The following is a 19311-nucleotide window of genomic DNA, read 5'->3' as shown; positions in this document are numbered from 1 at the left end:
AGGCACAAAAAAAGCTTTTTATTGTGTCCATTTTTACTACAATTTTTTCAAGTTTTAGTTCTTCGTCTACAATGAGAAATTCCAGCCCAACCCGGAATTAAATTTTAAAAATGTTTTTGTGTACACGTGAATATTTAAAAATTTTGGAGTAGGATGAAATATCTCAAAAACGCACGCAAAAATAAATAAAAAATGTTAAAAATGTTATTCATTTTAAAATCGTAAATAATGACGTCACTCCTTATATCTACGTGTAGTATTTCCGGTTTCCGCTTTAAGCCCCCGCACCTTGTAAGGAACGTTTTGACCATAGGAAAAAAAAGTATAATTTGTGATTAAAAAGTTTTGACATTTCAACAGCGTTGCCAGATCTACGTTCGTAAACACAACCATAACATAGAAATGAGTAAAATACGATCAACTAAATGAAGTAATCAAAGCAATATTCCATAGATTCTTGTCAGTTTTGTTATTAGCTGGAGAAATACCACTTACCGCGGTCAGTGAAAGTAAGAACGCCAACCGTTTCATGACGTCACTACTGAAAAGTGACACACTGATTACAGTCATTTAGCGCGGTATTTGATAAATGTAACTTTAAAAAATCATATGTGTGTAAATAACGCACAAAAAAAAAAATATTTTTGCTTAGTGAAATAATACGCTAATAAAAAATAAATAAATTAGAAAACAGTGGAATTCCTCATTATGTCAGTAACAAATTTATTGATAATTTAGCAGGCAACAGTCGGCTGTCACCGACTGTTACATGCTAGGAGATTCGGTTTTTCAGATTAGGTAGTTAAAATAAAATATATTTATCGTTATTTTATTATTTTTCTTCTAAAATATCATTATTAGCTTTTCTGTGTAAATTAATTCATCTTAATGGAGCATTTTTGATATTCTAAATAAATCTGTGGTTCTAGTATATTTATTAAAATCAAATGTAACTTTAAGTGATTTTATTTATTTATTCATATTTTTCTCTTACAAACTATAATTAATAATAAAAATAATGTAACCTCACCGGGGTTACCTGTGGCGAGGACACTTAACAATATACTTTTTTGAAGTATTTTTACATTTGAGAATTAACAAAGAAGACTAACTTAATAAACAGAGATATTTAACAAAATATTCAGACAGTTTTAAACACTACGTATTTATGTTTATAATCAATTTGTGTACATCTATATTATTTATATTACAAAACGCACAATGAAAATGACAAAAACCTAACATAAGCTATACACATGTGCAGCAGTTGATTCAATATTGGTTTGAGCGAATGAGACAATCCATTTTACTTCTACCTAGCTCCACTATCCATTTTTTTATAGCCCTTTTAAACATTTTCTCGTTACTTATTATTTTAATATGTAGTGGAAGTAGGTTATAGATTTTAATTGAATAATACTCAAAATCCCTTTGTCCAAAAGTGCTATTAGTTTGTATTTGTTTAAGTTGTCTTTGTGCTGAGGATCTAGTGATTATATTATTTGTATGTGATGTATTGTAGGGGTTATGTCTTTCATTTGAGTAAGAGTAGTTTTTGAATCTGTAAAGCTAGGGTTTCCTAGGACAGCGGTGCCCGTATCTTAACGGCCGTAGTGAACGGTGATGCGGTGGACAGCCGTCGTAGTGGTGACTAGAGAGTGGTTTTATTTTTTAACGGTGTTATTAACACTATTTTTATAGGAAACCACTCTCTAGTCACCGTTACGACGGCTGTCAACCGCATCAATGTTCACTACGGCCGTTAAAATACGGGCACCGCTGTCCTAGGAAACCCGAGCTTAAGTGAGTATTGTTTTATTCAAGTCAAATAATGTTCTTAATTTTCATGCATCTACCACATCTTTATATTATTCCTATCGCATTGTTTTCTACTATTTAGCGTCTCTTTAGATCTCCCCCATTGCTTCAAAAATCACAAAGTGCTTCAAATAATAACTTTAAGAATGAATGAGTTTACCTGTTGCTGTAGAGGATATGGTTGGCTGGATCCAGCGTCAGGGCGTCGGAGTAGAGGGCCACAGCCGTGGCGTAGTCACCCGCTTGGCAGGCGGCATTGGACAGGCGAACCTTTTCCACGAACAGAGCCCTGGAGGCGGCAGGGAGCTCGGAGGTTCCTTCAGGCTCCACCTTAAAGGCAAAACAAAATGTGTGCCTTAATAAGCATACCATTGAAATACTTGAATCATAAAAACATCTCAAATTCTACAGCTTGCCCACCGCATACCGCACACCGCATCCGAGGACATAAGTCTCCTTGGCGGTGCCGTAATAATAATAAAACTTATATGCAGGTACAAATAAATAAAATTAAAATTAGGATTACCCATGAAATAAATCACGGCTCGCCACAAAATGCCTAGACTTCCATATTCCCTTCTCAAAACACTCTGTTGCAACAAATTCAAATAGTTTAGATTCATTATTATGATTTATCGTAAAATATAAAAAGTTATTTCTACACAGCATCAATGGCTTCATTGCGGTGATTTAGAAATAAATCTACAAAGTAAATGTTTCACTTAACGAGGATAGTAACATTCTTAAACATTGTCAAAAGCCCACGATCTCAGATCTCAGATAACCTTTGCGAATGCAAATGATACGAATCTCGAATAGGCATAAAGTGAACACTCAGTATTATGCAGATACCAGTTTTGACAATGGCGGACAATTCTACCGTTTGTATTCATGGCTCGATGTCACCCGGAGACTCTGAGGAGATGCCAGATACAACAATTATACGCCGCGCATCCGTGATATTATGACTATTGTAGGATGACGTGATCAATCATAATATTTATTACTCAAAGCAAGAATGGTACATAATCCGCCCATTGGGAAATGTTTGGATTTAGACCAAGCTTTTTATGTGCGTATTTTGACGTTTCCCGCTACGTGAAAAAAAACAGTGAGAGGGTTTAGTGCTACGGGCTATTGGATATTAAAATTGTTTTCTTACGCGCGGTAAACATTAAAGCATTTGTACGGCGAAGTTTCTCGAAAATGTAAGAAAAACATAATAAAAATGAATTAAATACTTTACTTGTTCTTTCGAATCAATCAACAGCGTTTTTTTTTATTTATTTATTATTTACATACAATACATTTTAGTTATTTAAAAAAAAAAAAAAATTTTTTTTTTTTTTACGGGACTCACTTAGCCAATTAATATGGCTTGTCGGTGAAGATCCTTTACATTAAATTATTTGACAGTCCTACATAGTTGTTTAATAATAATTACTATTAACTTAAATATAAGGAGCGAAAAAAAGTACATATAATTTATGCCTTAAAAAAAATATTTAGAAAAATGTAAAAAAAAAGCAAAAAATAAGTGAATAACAACGCAATTATAAGATTAAAAATAAATAAATACAGAACCGGAGTACCAAAATTTAAAACAGAAGTGTGTACTTGATAGGCACAAAGCATTTTATTAAAAACATTATTTATTAACATATCCATATCCATATCCATATCCATATCCATATCCATATCCATATCCATATCCATATCCATATCCATATCCATATCCATATCCATATCCATATCCATATCCATATCCATATCCATATCCATATCCATATCCATATCCATATCCATATCCATATCCATATCCATATCCATATCCATATCCATATCCATATCCATATCCATATCCATATCCATATCTATATCTATATCTATATCTATATCTATATCTATATCTATATCTATATCTATATCTATATCTATATCTATATCTATATCTATATCTACATATATCTATATCTATATCTATATATAAATATCTTTATCTATATCGATATCTTTATCTATATCTATATCTAAGTCTATATCTTTATCACATCCTCATCCATATCCATATATACCCGTACATGCACACATATATACCTATCCATACATACATATATACACATATATACACATACATACATATGAACATACATATACACACATAAACATCCATGAGAATATTACAAAGTTATAAATTCCTTTTATATATATCTATATTTACAAATATTCAATTTTATTAATATATAAACTCCTGATCGAATAGCCAGTCTATTATTTTGCCATTGTCACTTTTGGTAGTGCCATTTCTCAGATTGTTTGTTGTTACGTGCTGTGATTTATTTCTGGTAGCCATTTTTATTCAAAGCGTAATGAGTTGAGAGTAATTTTCTGCAATAACCTAAAACCCACCTTGTTTTTTTTATTTTTAATATTTCTGTTTTTTTTTACATACATAATAGGTAAAACAGAGTATTAAAAAAATAAAGCATAATTACAATGCAATGAAATACATATTAATAGTGAAAAAAGGAAACAAAAAAATCCCACAAAGGCATGGCCTATATGTGGGTATCCAAGAAAATGTTAATTAATTTTTGCTCCTATAATAAATAATGAACAGTTATAATATTTTTGTGTAGCATAAGAAAGAGAAAATAAAATATTCTGTGAAAGATTTAATGGTATTTTTTTTGAGTGATTAAAAAAGGAAATAAAAAATATTTAAAAAAAAAACATAAAAATATTCCTTATTATTAAACGGCAGCAAAATATATCATAGAAAAAAAGAGTTCATATCTTTATTTTTAATCCAGGATACTACGTGTTTTTTTAAAGAAGGAAAATTTTGAAAGTTCTCCAAATCACTTGAATAAATCCTTAGAAGTAGACGACAAACCATCAAGTAGGTGTAGACGAGCGTTGCCAACTCCAACAACGCGCAGCAAAAACTGCAATCGGATTTTAATCAAGTTTTAAGATGGTCACATGATTATAGCCTAACAATAAATACAAAAAAACGAAAGCGTTACACATTACGTCCCCATATAATAGACCAAAAGAAGATTTGTTCATATATGCACACACTCACGAATGTTTGCATAACAATCTACAAGACTGCAAATGCACGAAAATAGATCATGTATCAAAATAAAAGTATTTAGGTATTAATATAGATTCCACTTTTAATTGGGAAGAACAGGTAAAAAAAGTTTTCAATAAGCTAAGAGTTTGCCTACTTGACATGTACCACTTAAAACCATACATACCATACCCAGTGCTGAGACTAGTTTACTTGGGGCTAGTTGACCCAATAATTCAATATGGATTAAGACTATGGGGACTATGTTTCAAATCTTATACCGACAGAGTCTTGAACTTACAAGTATACATTTTAAAAACTATCGTACCTGTCAAAATAAAGATTGAGGCAAAAGACAACAATAAAATATTATTTGATTATGTTAACGTTTTGCCAATTAACAAACGGTGTCAGTTTAAGATAGTGACAGATCATTTCCTCGATTGCAGTTTAAAATTCAATCCAATCCAGATCGTGACCCGACAAGTATCGGCACAGCAGCTGACGGTGCCACGACAGAAGAAATACTATGAAGATATAACGATGGGAAGTGTAGCAACAAAACTGTATAATTTAATACCAGCTGAAAATCGTGAGGAAAAAAACATAAATTCATTCAAAAAATATTAAAAACAGCAAGTGAAACTTAAGTGTGCATTTAAATATATTTTATTCTTCATTTATTATTAAACTATGTACTTGCTTATATTTTTTTAATGTAATGTAACCCGCAGACAAGCTTCGGCATTGCGGGAACAAAAATACAGTTATGTATGTTACTGATTTGTTAAAATAAATAAAACTTTAAAAAAAAAAAACCCCTATCAAGTAAAAACAATCGTCGTGAGCGGGGGAAAAGTAGCTGCTAATTGTGTAAAAAATAAGCAATTGTTAAAAATTTTAAAACGCTGTTGACCCATCCATAGGTTGTAAACATGAAATTAGCGGAATGAGGAAGTTTAGTGGTTTTTTTCAAATTTTTTATTTGTTAATAGACTGTTAAACTAAGTTAAATTTTTTTTTTTAATTTTTACATATCGTATTATCGGCGCTACGATTTTTTAAAGTTTTGTATTTCTGAAATAACTCCGCCTGTGACGTCAGAGGTTCATTTCCGCTTATTCTCATTCAGTTCTTTCCATTGGTCCAGAAGCGACAAGCAGACCGGAAATCTTCCATAGCTCTCAGATCATAGGTTGATTCACATGAACCAGTGACGTCATTTAAAGTAGTGCGTTTTTATCAAAATATTTTTTATAATTTTTTCTGTACATTTTCAAGAAACTTTGCGGTACAATTTAATGCTCTAATTTTTACCCCGCGTAAGAAAACATGTTTTGTATCCAATTTCCCGTAGGGCTGAAGTTCCTCACTGTATAGAGCTACACACAGCGGTAATCTTAATGGATCGTATTACGGCCACCATTTAAACAAACGTAAATAAATAGGTACATGAAAGAATAGCGTAACTTATTTTTCGAGGGGCGGAACAATTAATATGAAAGGCGGAAATCATGGCTGCATAACCCTCCGCGCTACCGACCCGGCAATAATTAATTGGTAACGCCTGTTTTTATGAAATTAATGTTTAGCTTTTAAGGAAGAACATCAACCAATTAAAGATAATCTTAAATTAATACGTGCATTCCAATATTTGCTTCACTTAAGTATTTTTCATACACCTGTGGATACTTTAAGTTCACTCAAAATTAATACCCATTATTAGCAGACCTACTATCGTATTAACGACCAAACAGAAACAAAATTACACATTTACTGTGTGTAAATAATTGATTACCAAAACATCTAAATTATTGTTGATAAATTATTGCTGGTACGCGCGGATATCAGCTATATAGATTAAATCGCTGACAGCCAAGGAATTAGTTCACAAAATCAAGTTTCTGCTAGGAAGTAAAGTGAACACTGGACAATATACATGGTTTTTCAGGGCCAGACCGCGAAACTTTAGATGAACATTTTTCATGGTAAGCTCTAAAATAATCCTAATATTTTTTTAAACATTTAAGTTTGTAAGTGAAAATTCTTGATGGAAGTTCATTGTAATTTATTATATAAATAAAACAAAAAGATAAGTTTTCGAACTCAGGAACTCACCTTCTTAATTGTAACGACTGTAAAAATACATGCTACGTAAGCCAAACGGGTAGAGCCTTTAAAACACGCATAAAAGAGCACATACAATCGTGGTCTAATAATAAAGATACTCGTAATTCAAATTTTGCCAATCATTTAATAGAAAATAAACATTCCTTCGAATTAAAAAATAATGTAAAAATAATTCATATTGCACCTAAAGGCCATAAACTTGACAAATTAGAATTACTTAATGAACAGATAACACATGTGCATTCTTCATTACTTTACCCATTGAAATATAATTTTACTAATGACTTTTTACCCTTTGTTTTTCAGAAATCATTATTTACAAAACCACACTCACGAAGGATGAGACACTAAAAATAAAATAAAATACTTTAACTCATTAAAATAGCATTATATCAATTCATTAGTTAACCCAAAGAAAATTTGTTGATAATGATCCTTAAGATAAGAATAACTTTATTTAATTTACTTACATATAACTTTGAATTATCTATCCTTACCTCTGTTCTGTATAAATACATTTAACTCTTTAATAAAGGTTCCAGTCTCGAAGATGTCGCGAAAGCGATGAAACCGGTCAATGGATATTCCAAATTTGTGGATTAAAGTATCACTCGTGTTTTATTTATATAATAAACCAATTTTTTTTTTTCTAAAAAGGCATTAAAAAATAAATTCAATATCAATATGCAGTAAATCCTTAAATTCTCAAACAAGCAGTCCCTCCACAAACCCCTTCCCCTCTCCTACCCAGCCACTTCTCTTGTCCGCGTCTGTTGCGTATCGCTTCGTTGGTCAAATACGTTTTTATCGCAATTTTTTTTGTAGGGGGGGGGGTGCTACGAATATTGGAAACCCAGGGTAAATAAAAGAATGTCGGAACATGTTAGTCCGAGAAATTTAAGATTTACTAAATTTTGAGATCACAATTTTTTATTTTTTATTTAATGACTTTTCTGGAAAGCACTTTCTAACTTTTCAATTTTCTTTTTAACGTAACTCAACTGTAATTTGTGATCTTTTAATGTATTTAGAATGCATTGGTTTTTTTTTTCTGTAATGTTCTAAATATCTGAATAAATAAATGAAATGAAATGATTTGGGGGCCACATGAACTGAAGTACTCTCTTATGATAGAGAAAATCCAAAAGAAGTTTCTGAGATATCTCTACATGAGAGAGTGCGGGTATTATCCTTGGCTCTACCCGACCGAGTTTCTCCAGGGTATGCTTGGCTACAACAGTTTAGAGACTAGAAGGAATGTGTATTTGACTACACATTTTTATCGACTGTTGCGCGGTGTGTTCGATAATTCTGAGATTATGATGAGCATCGGTTTGTATGTTCCTGATAATTACCTAAGACAGCGTCAGCATAGATTGTTTCATATTCCGATATACAGGACTAACCTGCCTATGGTTATGCCTGTTGGAAGGGCTACCGCTATGCTGAACAACATCGCTCTGGATATTGATCTGTTCCATGTATCCGAAGGGATTTCCCGGAGGAAGATTCTCCTACTACTTTGACATGAGTCTCTTCCATGTATTTTTTTATTTAATATAATATGTACGTAGTGAATATACGTTTTTAATGTATATGTTATATTAAAAGTAAATTAATTGAATTGAATATTATAAATGTAGCTTTAGAACAAGTATTTTTGTATCTAGTGAAGCAGCTAGGATAATTTTTTTGCAATTCAATTCAATATCTAATACATAAAATTAAGAATAGTCCAGGAGGAGCGTAGAATCATATTTGAAAACATCGGACTGTGTCCAATAATTCCCCCACTATGCCTCACTTTCGCCGCGCGCATTCGTGATGCCGCCGCGTATTGTTGCACGATGGGAAAACATATCATTACACAAATGTAAAGTAAAAAAAGCAATATGTTAATTTCTCTAAAATTTTATTGTGCACGCGGAAACTTTGATTGACACAACAGAGTAAATAAGTAAAGGGTCATTTAATAAGAGTAATTGAATTAACTAACTTTAAACTTAAAATATAAAACAAATCTTATTTTACATAAAACGGATATTTTTATATCATGTTAAATAATATGTTATGTTTTAAAGATAATGTCGGTCAATTGTCCACCACAGAGTTGTTTAATCCGAGGTCCAATTTTTATTAGTTCTTTCATTAGATGAGCAAAGAAGGGTAAAAAAATTTACTACCCAGGCAACACTAACGAATCGTTCATTTCGTTTCTTCGACAATCTGACAGATGGAAAAATAATTCAATTTTTAAGTAATGCATTTGTGACATACACATTTATTTGTTAATTACTCATGAATTGTGATTGCATCCTGTTTTGTTTAAGATCTTGGCATTATTTCTACACTTTAAAAGGACACAAGACGGCATAGTTGAATTCAAATCAGGAGTTGCGTACTGAGCGACGTCTACAAAGAAACCAATGGGTCAAAACGTAAACCTACTCATTTATGAGTAGTTTAGTCGCCTTCTGTTTGATGTGCGTATGCGGTTTCTGGACTATTCTTAATTATATGATCTAATATTTGTTTTGTTTTATTTTGTAAAGCAAGTATTTACTTTTGTTTTTTGCCTGTAAACGCCATATTTTGGCACTGAACCTAAACCTGTAATACGGACAAAAACATTTTATTTATTTATTTATTTATTTATTTATGCTTTATTAAGTTAGTTCATTACATCTTAAGAACTAATATAAACTTTAAATAATATCACAATTTTTTTTATCAGAATTTCTCAATAACATATTTTTTTAAAATTAATTTTAAATATTAAAAAATTTTCTATTTCCTTTATTTCTTTGGGTAACTCATTGTAAAGCTTCAATCCCTTGTACAATGAGTTTTGAGATTCTGTTTTTTTCCTCATTAATAATCTTATCTTTTTTTTACCCCTTGTTTCATATGTATGACATTGTTGGTTAAATTTTATTATTGTTTTTATTTTATTCATCCCCTTAATTATTTTATGTATAAAAATTGCCGCATTATATTTAATTTGTTGCTTTACTGTGAGCAAGCCAATTTCTTTGTGCTTTCTTTCTACATTAGAATATATATTTATTTTGAGTATAATCCTCATTGCCTTATTTTGAAGAATTTGTATATTTTGAATTTCTCCTTCATTACATAAAAAAAGAATCTAAGAACAGTAATTTATGTGTGGACATATAATTGTATTATGTATAAGAATACTACTTTTTAAATCTATTACATTTCGTAATCTTCCCATAAATGTTTTTTTTTTGAATTTTTTTTTGTTACATATTAAGTATGTTTTTTAAAATTTAAATATCTATCTAAGTAGACCCCGAGATATTTTATTTCGTCCACATAATTTATATTCCAATTATCAATATTGATTTTGTGACCCTGGGGTATTATTTTTTTCCCAATATTCACATATTTTGTTTTTGATATATTAATTTCAATTATAATGATCAATCACAAAGTTAGCTACAGTTGCAGGTACTTTGGTCGAAAATAGCAAGGACAAAACTAAAGTTTCGGTTTAGTGATCGTTTTTTTTATAAACGAATGAATTTCGCATGCTAACGAAATCAAATGAAAACAGCAATAATCGCCATGACCAATTGTGATGCATTGCATCAAAGATCAGAATTAAACATCGCAGCTCAGTCGGTGCTTACTTCGGGGATAAGGCCAAAGTTCACGGGCGTAATAGCTATTATATTAATTCGGTTCGCACCACAGGAACGAATCGTGTGCACCACGCCTTATGTTCCCGGCCATAAATAAACTTATGCGTGTGCATACACGCCTCTATGTTTTTCCCGATTTGTAATTATTTGAATAAAGAACGGAAATCGGCTTGCGCAGATGCAATAAGAGTTTATTTTTTAGATTTAAATCAAGGCAAATATAACCCAAAAAATAAAATAGGAGTCATGGGACGGTTTGGACACGTAGAGCGAATGGAAAGCGAAAGAAAATTCAAAAAGATTTACGATGCGGATGTTGATGGATGCAGAAATTGAGGAAGACAGAGAAAAACATGGCAGAACAAAATCCAGCAAATTTTAAAAGAACGACAAGCCGAAAATTTGGCGCGTGCGCATAAGAAAATGTATTTTATTGAGGAAACATACAGTACAATTACTTAGTTTTATAGTATATACAGAAATACTTAACTCTAATGGATCGGTGAAGTTTCCATTTAACATAATCATCATATCTAATCTTAATTATATGATCTGAGTTTATCAATCAACTACTTTTAGTGCAAAAAAGAAGAAAAAAAAAAGAAAGTATTTTAAAAATTAAAATGAAAGTGAAAAGGTTATTTTTAAAAGTTTGTATATCTACTACTAACGTATTCACATAAATAGAAACAATAAAAAAGTAATTAAAAGGTACGAGTTAAAATAAATAAGAATTAAAAAACATGCTCAAATGCAAAAAAAAAAACATTTTCAAAAAGGAAAAACACACTTGTATACATATATATACATCCATATTTTAAGGGATTCAAAAAAGATACAATTTGAAAAAAAATAAAATTAATAAAAGACAATGAATTTAAGTTGTTTTTTAAATTAACTTAAATAAAATGACACATTATAGCTTACTATTTCTTAAAAAGCAATATATAATTTTTCGAAGCAATTCTAAAAGTAATTAAAAGTATAAAAATATGTCAAGCGTAGCTGAGAAAAAAGAAAGAATGACAAGTATATCATGATTCGCTTCTATTCTCTCTACCTACACCTGCGGTGAAACGCACTAATGTTTTTTATTTATTTTTAATATATATATAACGGACTCTGATAGAAATGAATTTATAAAAGTGAATTAAATGCAAGTAAATTATCATTTTTTGCTGCCATTTGTTTAAAAAGGAAGTTTAGTGTTTTTTTGATAATAGACTAATAAACTAAGCCAAAAAAAGATACAACTTTTATGTATCGTATTATCAGCGCCATGATTTTTTTAAGTTTTGCATTTTTGAAAGTACTTCGCGTGTGAAGTCTCAAGTTCTGTTGCCCTTCTTCGCGATGAGTTCTGCTTATTGGTCAGTTGATTTACAGTAAACCAGAAATCTATTACAATTCTCTTATCATTGGTTGATTCGAAAGAACAAATGGCGCAGTTCGGCATAGTTCGTTTTTATTCTAATTTTTTTTTCATACATTTTCAAGAAACTTTGCCATACAATTGCTTTAATTATTACCGCGCGTAAGAATACATTTTTACATTCAATTTCCCGTAGGGCTGAACCTCCTCATTGCAGTATGAGTATAAATAACAATATTCCACAAAAGCCTTTCATACAAAACAAAAACAACAAAAAAAATGTCAATAAACGACCTCACAGTCGTAACGCTATGGACAAAAATAATTGCAGGATTATCAATTACGAAGTTAGTTCACAGAAAAACAATAGGCCGTAGGAACTCAGGTCGAGAATCGCAAGCGCAGTTACGAAACCGTCCGTTAGACGTCTGTCTTTAAACTAAAAACCAAACCGAAAATTTGCAATGCTTTTGTTCTATGCAATAGACCGAAATGGCGTCTCTACAGCCGTAGCGCATTACTACTATGAGTTTTTAAGCAAGAGTTAAACCGATAGGAAGACCCGCAGTCTTTAAATCGATTTTCGGATACGTGAAGGAAGTGCTTTCACTATCCTTATGGTTAATAGAAGAAGGCTGTTTGTTTGAAAGTTTAGACGAAGAAGAAGACCAATTTTCAAATGTGTATCTCAGCTCCTGCGCAAATCTCGACGTTTATCGAACATACCTCTCCCGCTTACATATTTCATTCCCAATTGTAAAATTCTTTCGTTAATAATATGCCAGATTAAGTGGATGACACTTTGATTTACCTCTCCGTTAGTAAATAAGGAATACGCGGCCATTTTAGGGCATCTTTACCTCGCATATTTGCTCTCGTATACAAAGTCTCGGGGTGTCTTGTAGTGGCCATGTTTGGTCTCTTGATGGACATCTCAACGTGTCGTTAACAGGCGCAAAACTCTGGCAATTCAGCTGCCAATTTTACCCTCAATTGGTATTAAAGATGTACAGTTTGTTAGGGTTCCGATTCATCAAGACATCGAGAGACACTTCTACCGACAATCGTCGCTACTTTATCTAGGTAAAGACTCCATTGCTTTGGTATGTGTATTCACAATTAAGTATATATTAATATATAACTAAAAAAATCACACTGTCAAAGTGCATGAAACTGAAAAAAATATGAAGAAAAAAGGTAAAAACTGATGGAAAAAAAAGTAAAATCCAATGACAAAATAACATTTTTGAAAATACTGACAAAAAATTATGAATTACACACAAACTCCAACTGGCTCCTCCCCATTTTCAAATGCTACTCTTTGATGATAGCAGAACATTTTTTGTAAAGACTAACCCATTATTTTTATTATGTTTATGTTTTTAAGTTTCTTTTTCAATATCTGTGTTTTTTTAATCTCATGTTTCTGTGTTAGTGTCGCTAGTATTTTTTAATTTTTTATGCTTGTAATCATATGTGCTAAATATATCATTACGTCTACTTACTCATTTATTCGCGTATTTTATGTATGTTTTATACAGAGCGGATGAATTGATATTCCTTTACGGCACCAGGGTCTCATAAAACCATCAGAGATCTCAAATCAGAAGGGGTTATCAAAAATCATAATCACTGACACGCCCTTTTCTCACCCTCACTTCCCTCGACTCGTGGGAAAATTTATAAAGAGGATGAAAGGAATTATATAAATGTTTACAATTTAATAACTCAGTGGTACTAGGAAGTCAGTAAAGCAAAATACCTCTGTTAGGATTTTATTTAGAAACCAATATTCCAACGAAGTCGAAAGAATAAAGAATATTTCTATAAAAGCGTCACAAAAAAGTCCACATTTTGAGTTCTTATTGTTTACACAAATATATAAATTTTCAGACGGTTCCCATCGTAAATAACTTGTGCTGGAAAACTGGTAATCAAGTTAAGGTAGACTGGGATTTGATCCTAGAACCTTTAATCAGTGAGTCCACAACTACCAAGGGACTACACTACATAATTATTTTTTACCGTTTTAATTTTAAATTAATTTATTGTACATTATTCGAGACATAAGTCCCAACTCCATGGGACTAAAAGTCCTGTGTTGAGATGGGACAAGCAATTAGTTGACACAGACACATGAGGTATATCACCACAAATATAGGATCAGAAACATACTTTTTTATTTATTTTTTAAATACATATATATATGTACAGGGTGTTCTTTAAACCCTGTCATATCCGAAACCACAATGATCAGTATGAGCAAGAAGACATATTGGCACATTAAAATATTTTTTTAGAACGACTAAAATCTTGAAAAATAAAATATTAAAAAAAACAAATGGTTGCTTACTTCTGCAGGGGAGAAACGAGGAGGGAGAAAGGGGGAGTCTGAACCACACGATTGAAGGAATATAGGTGTTCAAATATGGGCAGAATGGTAAAACTTACACGTTGTGTAAAGTGGCCACTTAAACCAGCCAATGACAGGTCATAAGCCCTGTAGATGCCTAGACGTCTATATTACCTACTCAAAAATTTCTTCAACTCTTTTGTAATATGTTCATATTTACAACTCCCCAGGGAGTTTTATTACATTTTTTTTTGCACCACAACAGGCCAGGAGGCCTTATTACAGTGGTGAATTACATCACAAAGCACCCAGGCTTGAGAAAAATCACATTTTAATTTTTGTGTTCTCACCGGGAATCGAACCCGGAACCTTCCGTGCGTGAATCAAGCGTCTTGACCACTAAACCACGGAGGCTGCCGTTGAATCCAGTCTACAAAAATTTGGACAAACTCAAAAGATTGTTCTTTCATTTGTTGATGGTTGTGAAGTTAAAGAAATGAAAGAATTTAAGGAATAAAGGTGCTTAAATATAGGCAGAATGGTGAATGTTACACATTGTGTAAAGTGGCCACTTAAACCAGCCAATGACAGGTCATAAGCCCAGTAGATGCCTAGACTTCTATATTACCTACTCAAAAATTTCTTCATCTCTGTTGTAATATGTTAATATTAACAGCTCCCAGGGAGTTGAATCCAGTCCTAATGTACAAAAATTTGGACAAACTCAAAATATTGTTGAAACTTTTATTGATGCCAGTAACATTCACCTGACTGTATTATTTCACCTACACACTAGGCAACGCCTGAAAACATTTTTAGCTTCTTCTTAGACCAGTTGGTTTAATCAACAATATTTTGAGTTTGTCCAAAATTTTGTAGACAAGGACTAGATTCAACTTCCTGGAGAGCTGTTAATATAAACACATGGCGCATAAGCCCTGTAGATGCCTAGGCTTCTATATTACTTTCTCTAAAATATTCTTCACCGTGTTTGTAATATTTTAACAATATTTTAAGTTTTCTCAAATTTTCGTCTACAAACATTTGAAAAAACAGTTCAAGAAAAAGTTTAAAATTAAATAATTTTTACGATTTTGTCAAAATGGTCGAAATAGCAAAGTATTTTGTCAATTTCAACGAAAACACAACAATAAATTAACTTTAAACTTTGTTGGTGCAACTGGCCCTATTTGGAACTGAACCAAAAATAAATAAAGCTGTAGTATAGAAAAAAAGTGATACATTTGTACACTAATAAGAGGAAATAAAGTGAAGAGAAGTTAGTTACAAGTTTTAAGTAATATTTGGTAGTAAAACGTCAATCTAAAGACATGACGTCATCATAAATACACGCACTGGCTCCATTCCGGTTCAAGGCGGCCGGCACAAAGTTCCGCCGCCCCAATAAATAAATAATTAACTCCTATTACCTCAGTACTGTAGGAAAATGAGATTGGTTTTAGAATGGGACGATCCGTCACCTAAAATGAGAGGAAATTGCATTTTACAGCTCTAAATTACGGGTGCACTCAGCCTTTATGGCCCAACTTGCACCAAACGGCTGTAAAGTAAGGTGTAAAACGTGCGCGGGCAAAGTAACCAATTTTGACGCTACATCAATTCCCCTACTGCTTAATTATTCTCTGCACCTTTTTCATTTTTGTAACATAGAAGATAAGTTGATTAGTCTTGCGCTTCAGGTAGTAATAACTCCCTAAGGGGCGAATTCCAGTTTTTTGTCTATAAACATTTGAACGAATTCAAAATATTTTGATTAAACCAACTGATTCATAAAGTATACAAAAAATGTTTTTAGGCCTTGCTAAGTATGTGAAATAATCTTTGACTTCACTAAAATCAACATTGAAAGCATCCTTTACATATCTGAATCCATTTTTAAGACTAAATGTAATTGTTCGGATTCACGATTATATGACTTTTGACAATTAGCAAGACTGTATACTTAACGATCATCTGTATTTATCTACTAAGCGATTACAAGGCCGACTCTCGATACGTGCACTCAGAAATATAGTAAAACAGACGGAAAAAAATAAATAACTAATATTTTTTTTATAGTGGCAACATTCGTACACCTAGATGCTCTTATATGTCAATAGGGCAGAATCTAGCGACATTATTTTTTGCATCTAGCCACTCGTTTTCAAAACTGACAGTTATGTCAAAATATAATTCGACTTAAAAATTAACTTATTTCTCTCTCATATTTTTAATAGGCATTTAAGAAAAAAGTGCCTACCTCTAAATAAATCGTAATTAAAGGAAAAATTGCTCGGCGGAACAACATTTTTGCACTTTTAATGCGCAGATAAACGTATCGAGGGGCTCCAGACCCGTCAGTGCTAACCGATGGACTGACATAACAATTTAATGGTGGGGGGTCGGTAGTGTATCTTAGTAATCGGTCGGAAGAATCTTCTCTTCAACTATAACGTCATACTGAAGTTATGTCATTTAAGTGCGTAGATATGTGTACCGTGACGAACGCTTCCCATTGTTTCATATCGATATACCTACCCAAAACTTAAAGGTAGGCGGTCGGAGTGTATCTTCGTAATCGCCAGAGAGAGTTTATTTTCAACTATACCGTCAAGGTGAAGGTATGACGTCTTTATCTTCCCATCATAATCGAGGCCCAGGAAGCACAAAGAAAATATTTTAAAAAAATCCATCACCCAGTTCAAACCACTTTATGTGGACAGTGATAGGAAATGTCAATAGAACTAAAATCAACAGATGGAATATTTGAAGAAATTGGATGTTCGGACAAGGGAAAATGGTGAATGTTACACAGCGTGTAAAGTGGCCACTTAAACCAGCTAATAGGAGATCATAAACCTTGTAAATTCTTCTATCTTTCCTTCTCTTACATTATGTTCTTCAGCTTTGTTGTAATAGTGAACTATTATCATTTAATTATAATAATATAAATACTTTTTAGTTTTATTCCACTTTTATTTATAATTATTTTATAATTTATTTATTTTTACCAGTGACCGGGTTTAGACGTGACCGACTTCATAAAATTATATATTTTACACCAGTTTTTATTACATACATTCAAACAAAACTTATTTTCTTATAATAGTTATTACCTTATACTTAAATGATTTTAATTTAAATTCTTTTAATTTACATGATTATATAAAATCACAATTTACAACCCCTGCTTGCACTTGTATATAACATAGAAATTTCTAGTCTGACGATGTCGGTCACGACGAAAACCGGTCACTGGTAAAACAAAATATATAAAATAATTATAAATAAAAGTGAAATGAAACTATAAAGTATTTTTATTATTATAATTTAAAATGCAGTAGAAAAACCAAGAAATGTAAGTAGAAAAACTCATATTTTCATTTAATTTATTTTTTATAACATTTATATTCTTATATTTTATCCTCCGATTATATTTTCCTAGCGCGTAAATGCGTAAATTTATTCATAAAATTTCATATCATAAAATAAAAAAAACTTTATTTATTTGTGCAGTTTCTCAAATAGTACAATACAATAAGAAATGCATATAATGATACATATGTTTAAGCGGATAATTCTCTTTCCATTTTTTGCTCAATGGAGAGAACAAGACAGCCCACAAGCGGCGTTCATAAAGGAACAACAAAAAACCATAGATTAAATAGTCTGAGGACCTTCCCTTTTGTCGGTGTTTACGTCAGAAAATCCATCAGAGTGTGTGTTTTTTGAGTACCTATTTGGGCGGAATAATTAGGCAACGCTTCGAAGGGCTCGCCGCAAGATGCTCTTCTCGGCGTCACCACAAGACCCTATTATTCAATCATACCAACTTGGTATAACTTGGTTATATTCGAAATGACTCTCTGTCCCATATTCTGTAGTCTGTGGTTGCATGGTAAATAAGCTGGTTTAAACGTAGCTTTCAGCTAGATTTATATCGCCACCGAGACTGAGATTTGAAATGGAATATGGAAGGCAACTTGTCGAACTCCGGCGCACCTCAAATTCATTTGTAGATTGAGATTATGTTGTCGCTGGCTCCTCTGCCTAGTACCAATTGAAGACCGTTTTTTCAAAATACGGCATTCACTTGAAATTTAATTTTTAATTTTTCATGAGAGGGTATTTTGCGATTCACCTCAAATCATGTGAACAATCCTTGTTTTAAAAATTGCACCTTACAACTAAACCAGGACCGCGATTATGAATGGCTATCTTCATCGATATATACTGAGACGCTATAAACTAAAGTGATATTCATGTACGAAAATTCTAGGTATCTTCGTCGGTAATAGAACACGTTTAGAAAAAAATTGTAGACTTATTATATTTTTCATACAGAAACACTTAATTTTACTTTACAGATAAAATTGAAGATAAATTTTAAGTTCTCATCAGAATGTTCTTGAAGGTAATCTAATTGTGAGTTTATAATTATTTCAATATAGTTGAGATATAAAAGAATTTTAGTGCTCTTTGCGTTTAACATACTTATATTTTGTATCTTAAAAAAACAAAAGACATTTTCTGTTTACAATTTTATTTTTTTTATGCACTAAGTGTTAAATTTTTTTGTTATTATTTTTTTATAATCTATTTCTAGACATGTTCTTTATATTTATTTATTTATTTATTTATTTATTTATTTATTTATTTACGGACAAAGTCCATTATAAACATTACAATTAAAAGAAATTTTTACAAAGGAATAAAACAATATAAGGAACAGAAATAAGCAGCAAAGACAGATGATAGATTTTTTAGATTAAGTAAAAAGCATAGGCTAACTATACAGATTCTTTAGCTGATTTGTAAAGAAAGACATCCTTACACCATAATAATCAAGATCTTGATGATCGTTCACCCGCCTGATCATTCTGGGCAAAGGCGA

The 19311-nt window shown here is 31.7% G+C and overlaps 1 protein-coding gene across 2 annotated transcripts in view; it reads right to left on the bottom strand.

Moving 5' to 3' along the window:
* The window catches only part of LOC148280057 (tetratricopeptide repeat protein 28), a 166917-nt gene that overhangs the window by 67141 nt on the left and 80465 nt on the right, over positions 1-19311 (bottom strand). For both annotated transcript variants that reach the window (XM_088228987.1, XM_088228988.1), the window contains exon 3: positions 1979-2148. In XM_088228987.1, coding sequence (XP_088085113.1) covers positions 1979-2148 — 170 coding nt within the window. The remainder of the gene's footprint in view (positions 1-1978; positions 2149-19311) is intronic.

The sequence above is a fragment of the Micrasema longulum genome, unplaced genomic scaffold (genome assembly GCF_059751315.1).
Source record: "Micrasema longulum isolate JH-2025_06_02 unplaced genomic scaffold, ASM5975131v1 h1tg000624l, whole genome shotgun sequence".
Taxonomy (NCBI): Eukaryota; Metazoa; Arthropoda; class Insecta; order Trichoptera; family Brachycentridae; genus Micrasema; species Micrasema longulum.
The sequence above is the reverse complement of the archived record's forward strand: the minus strand, read 5'-3'. Positions and strand labels throughout refer to the sequence as shown.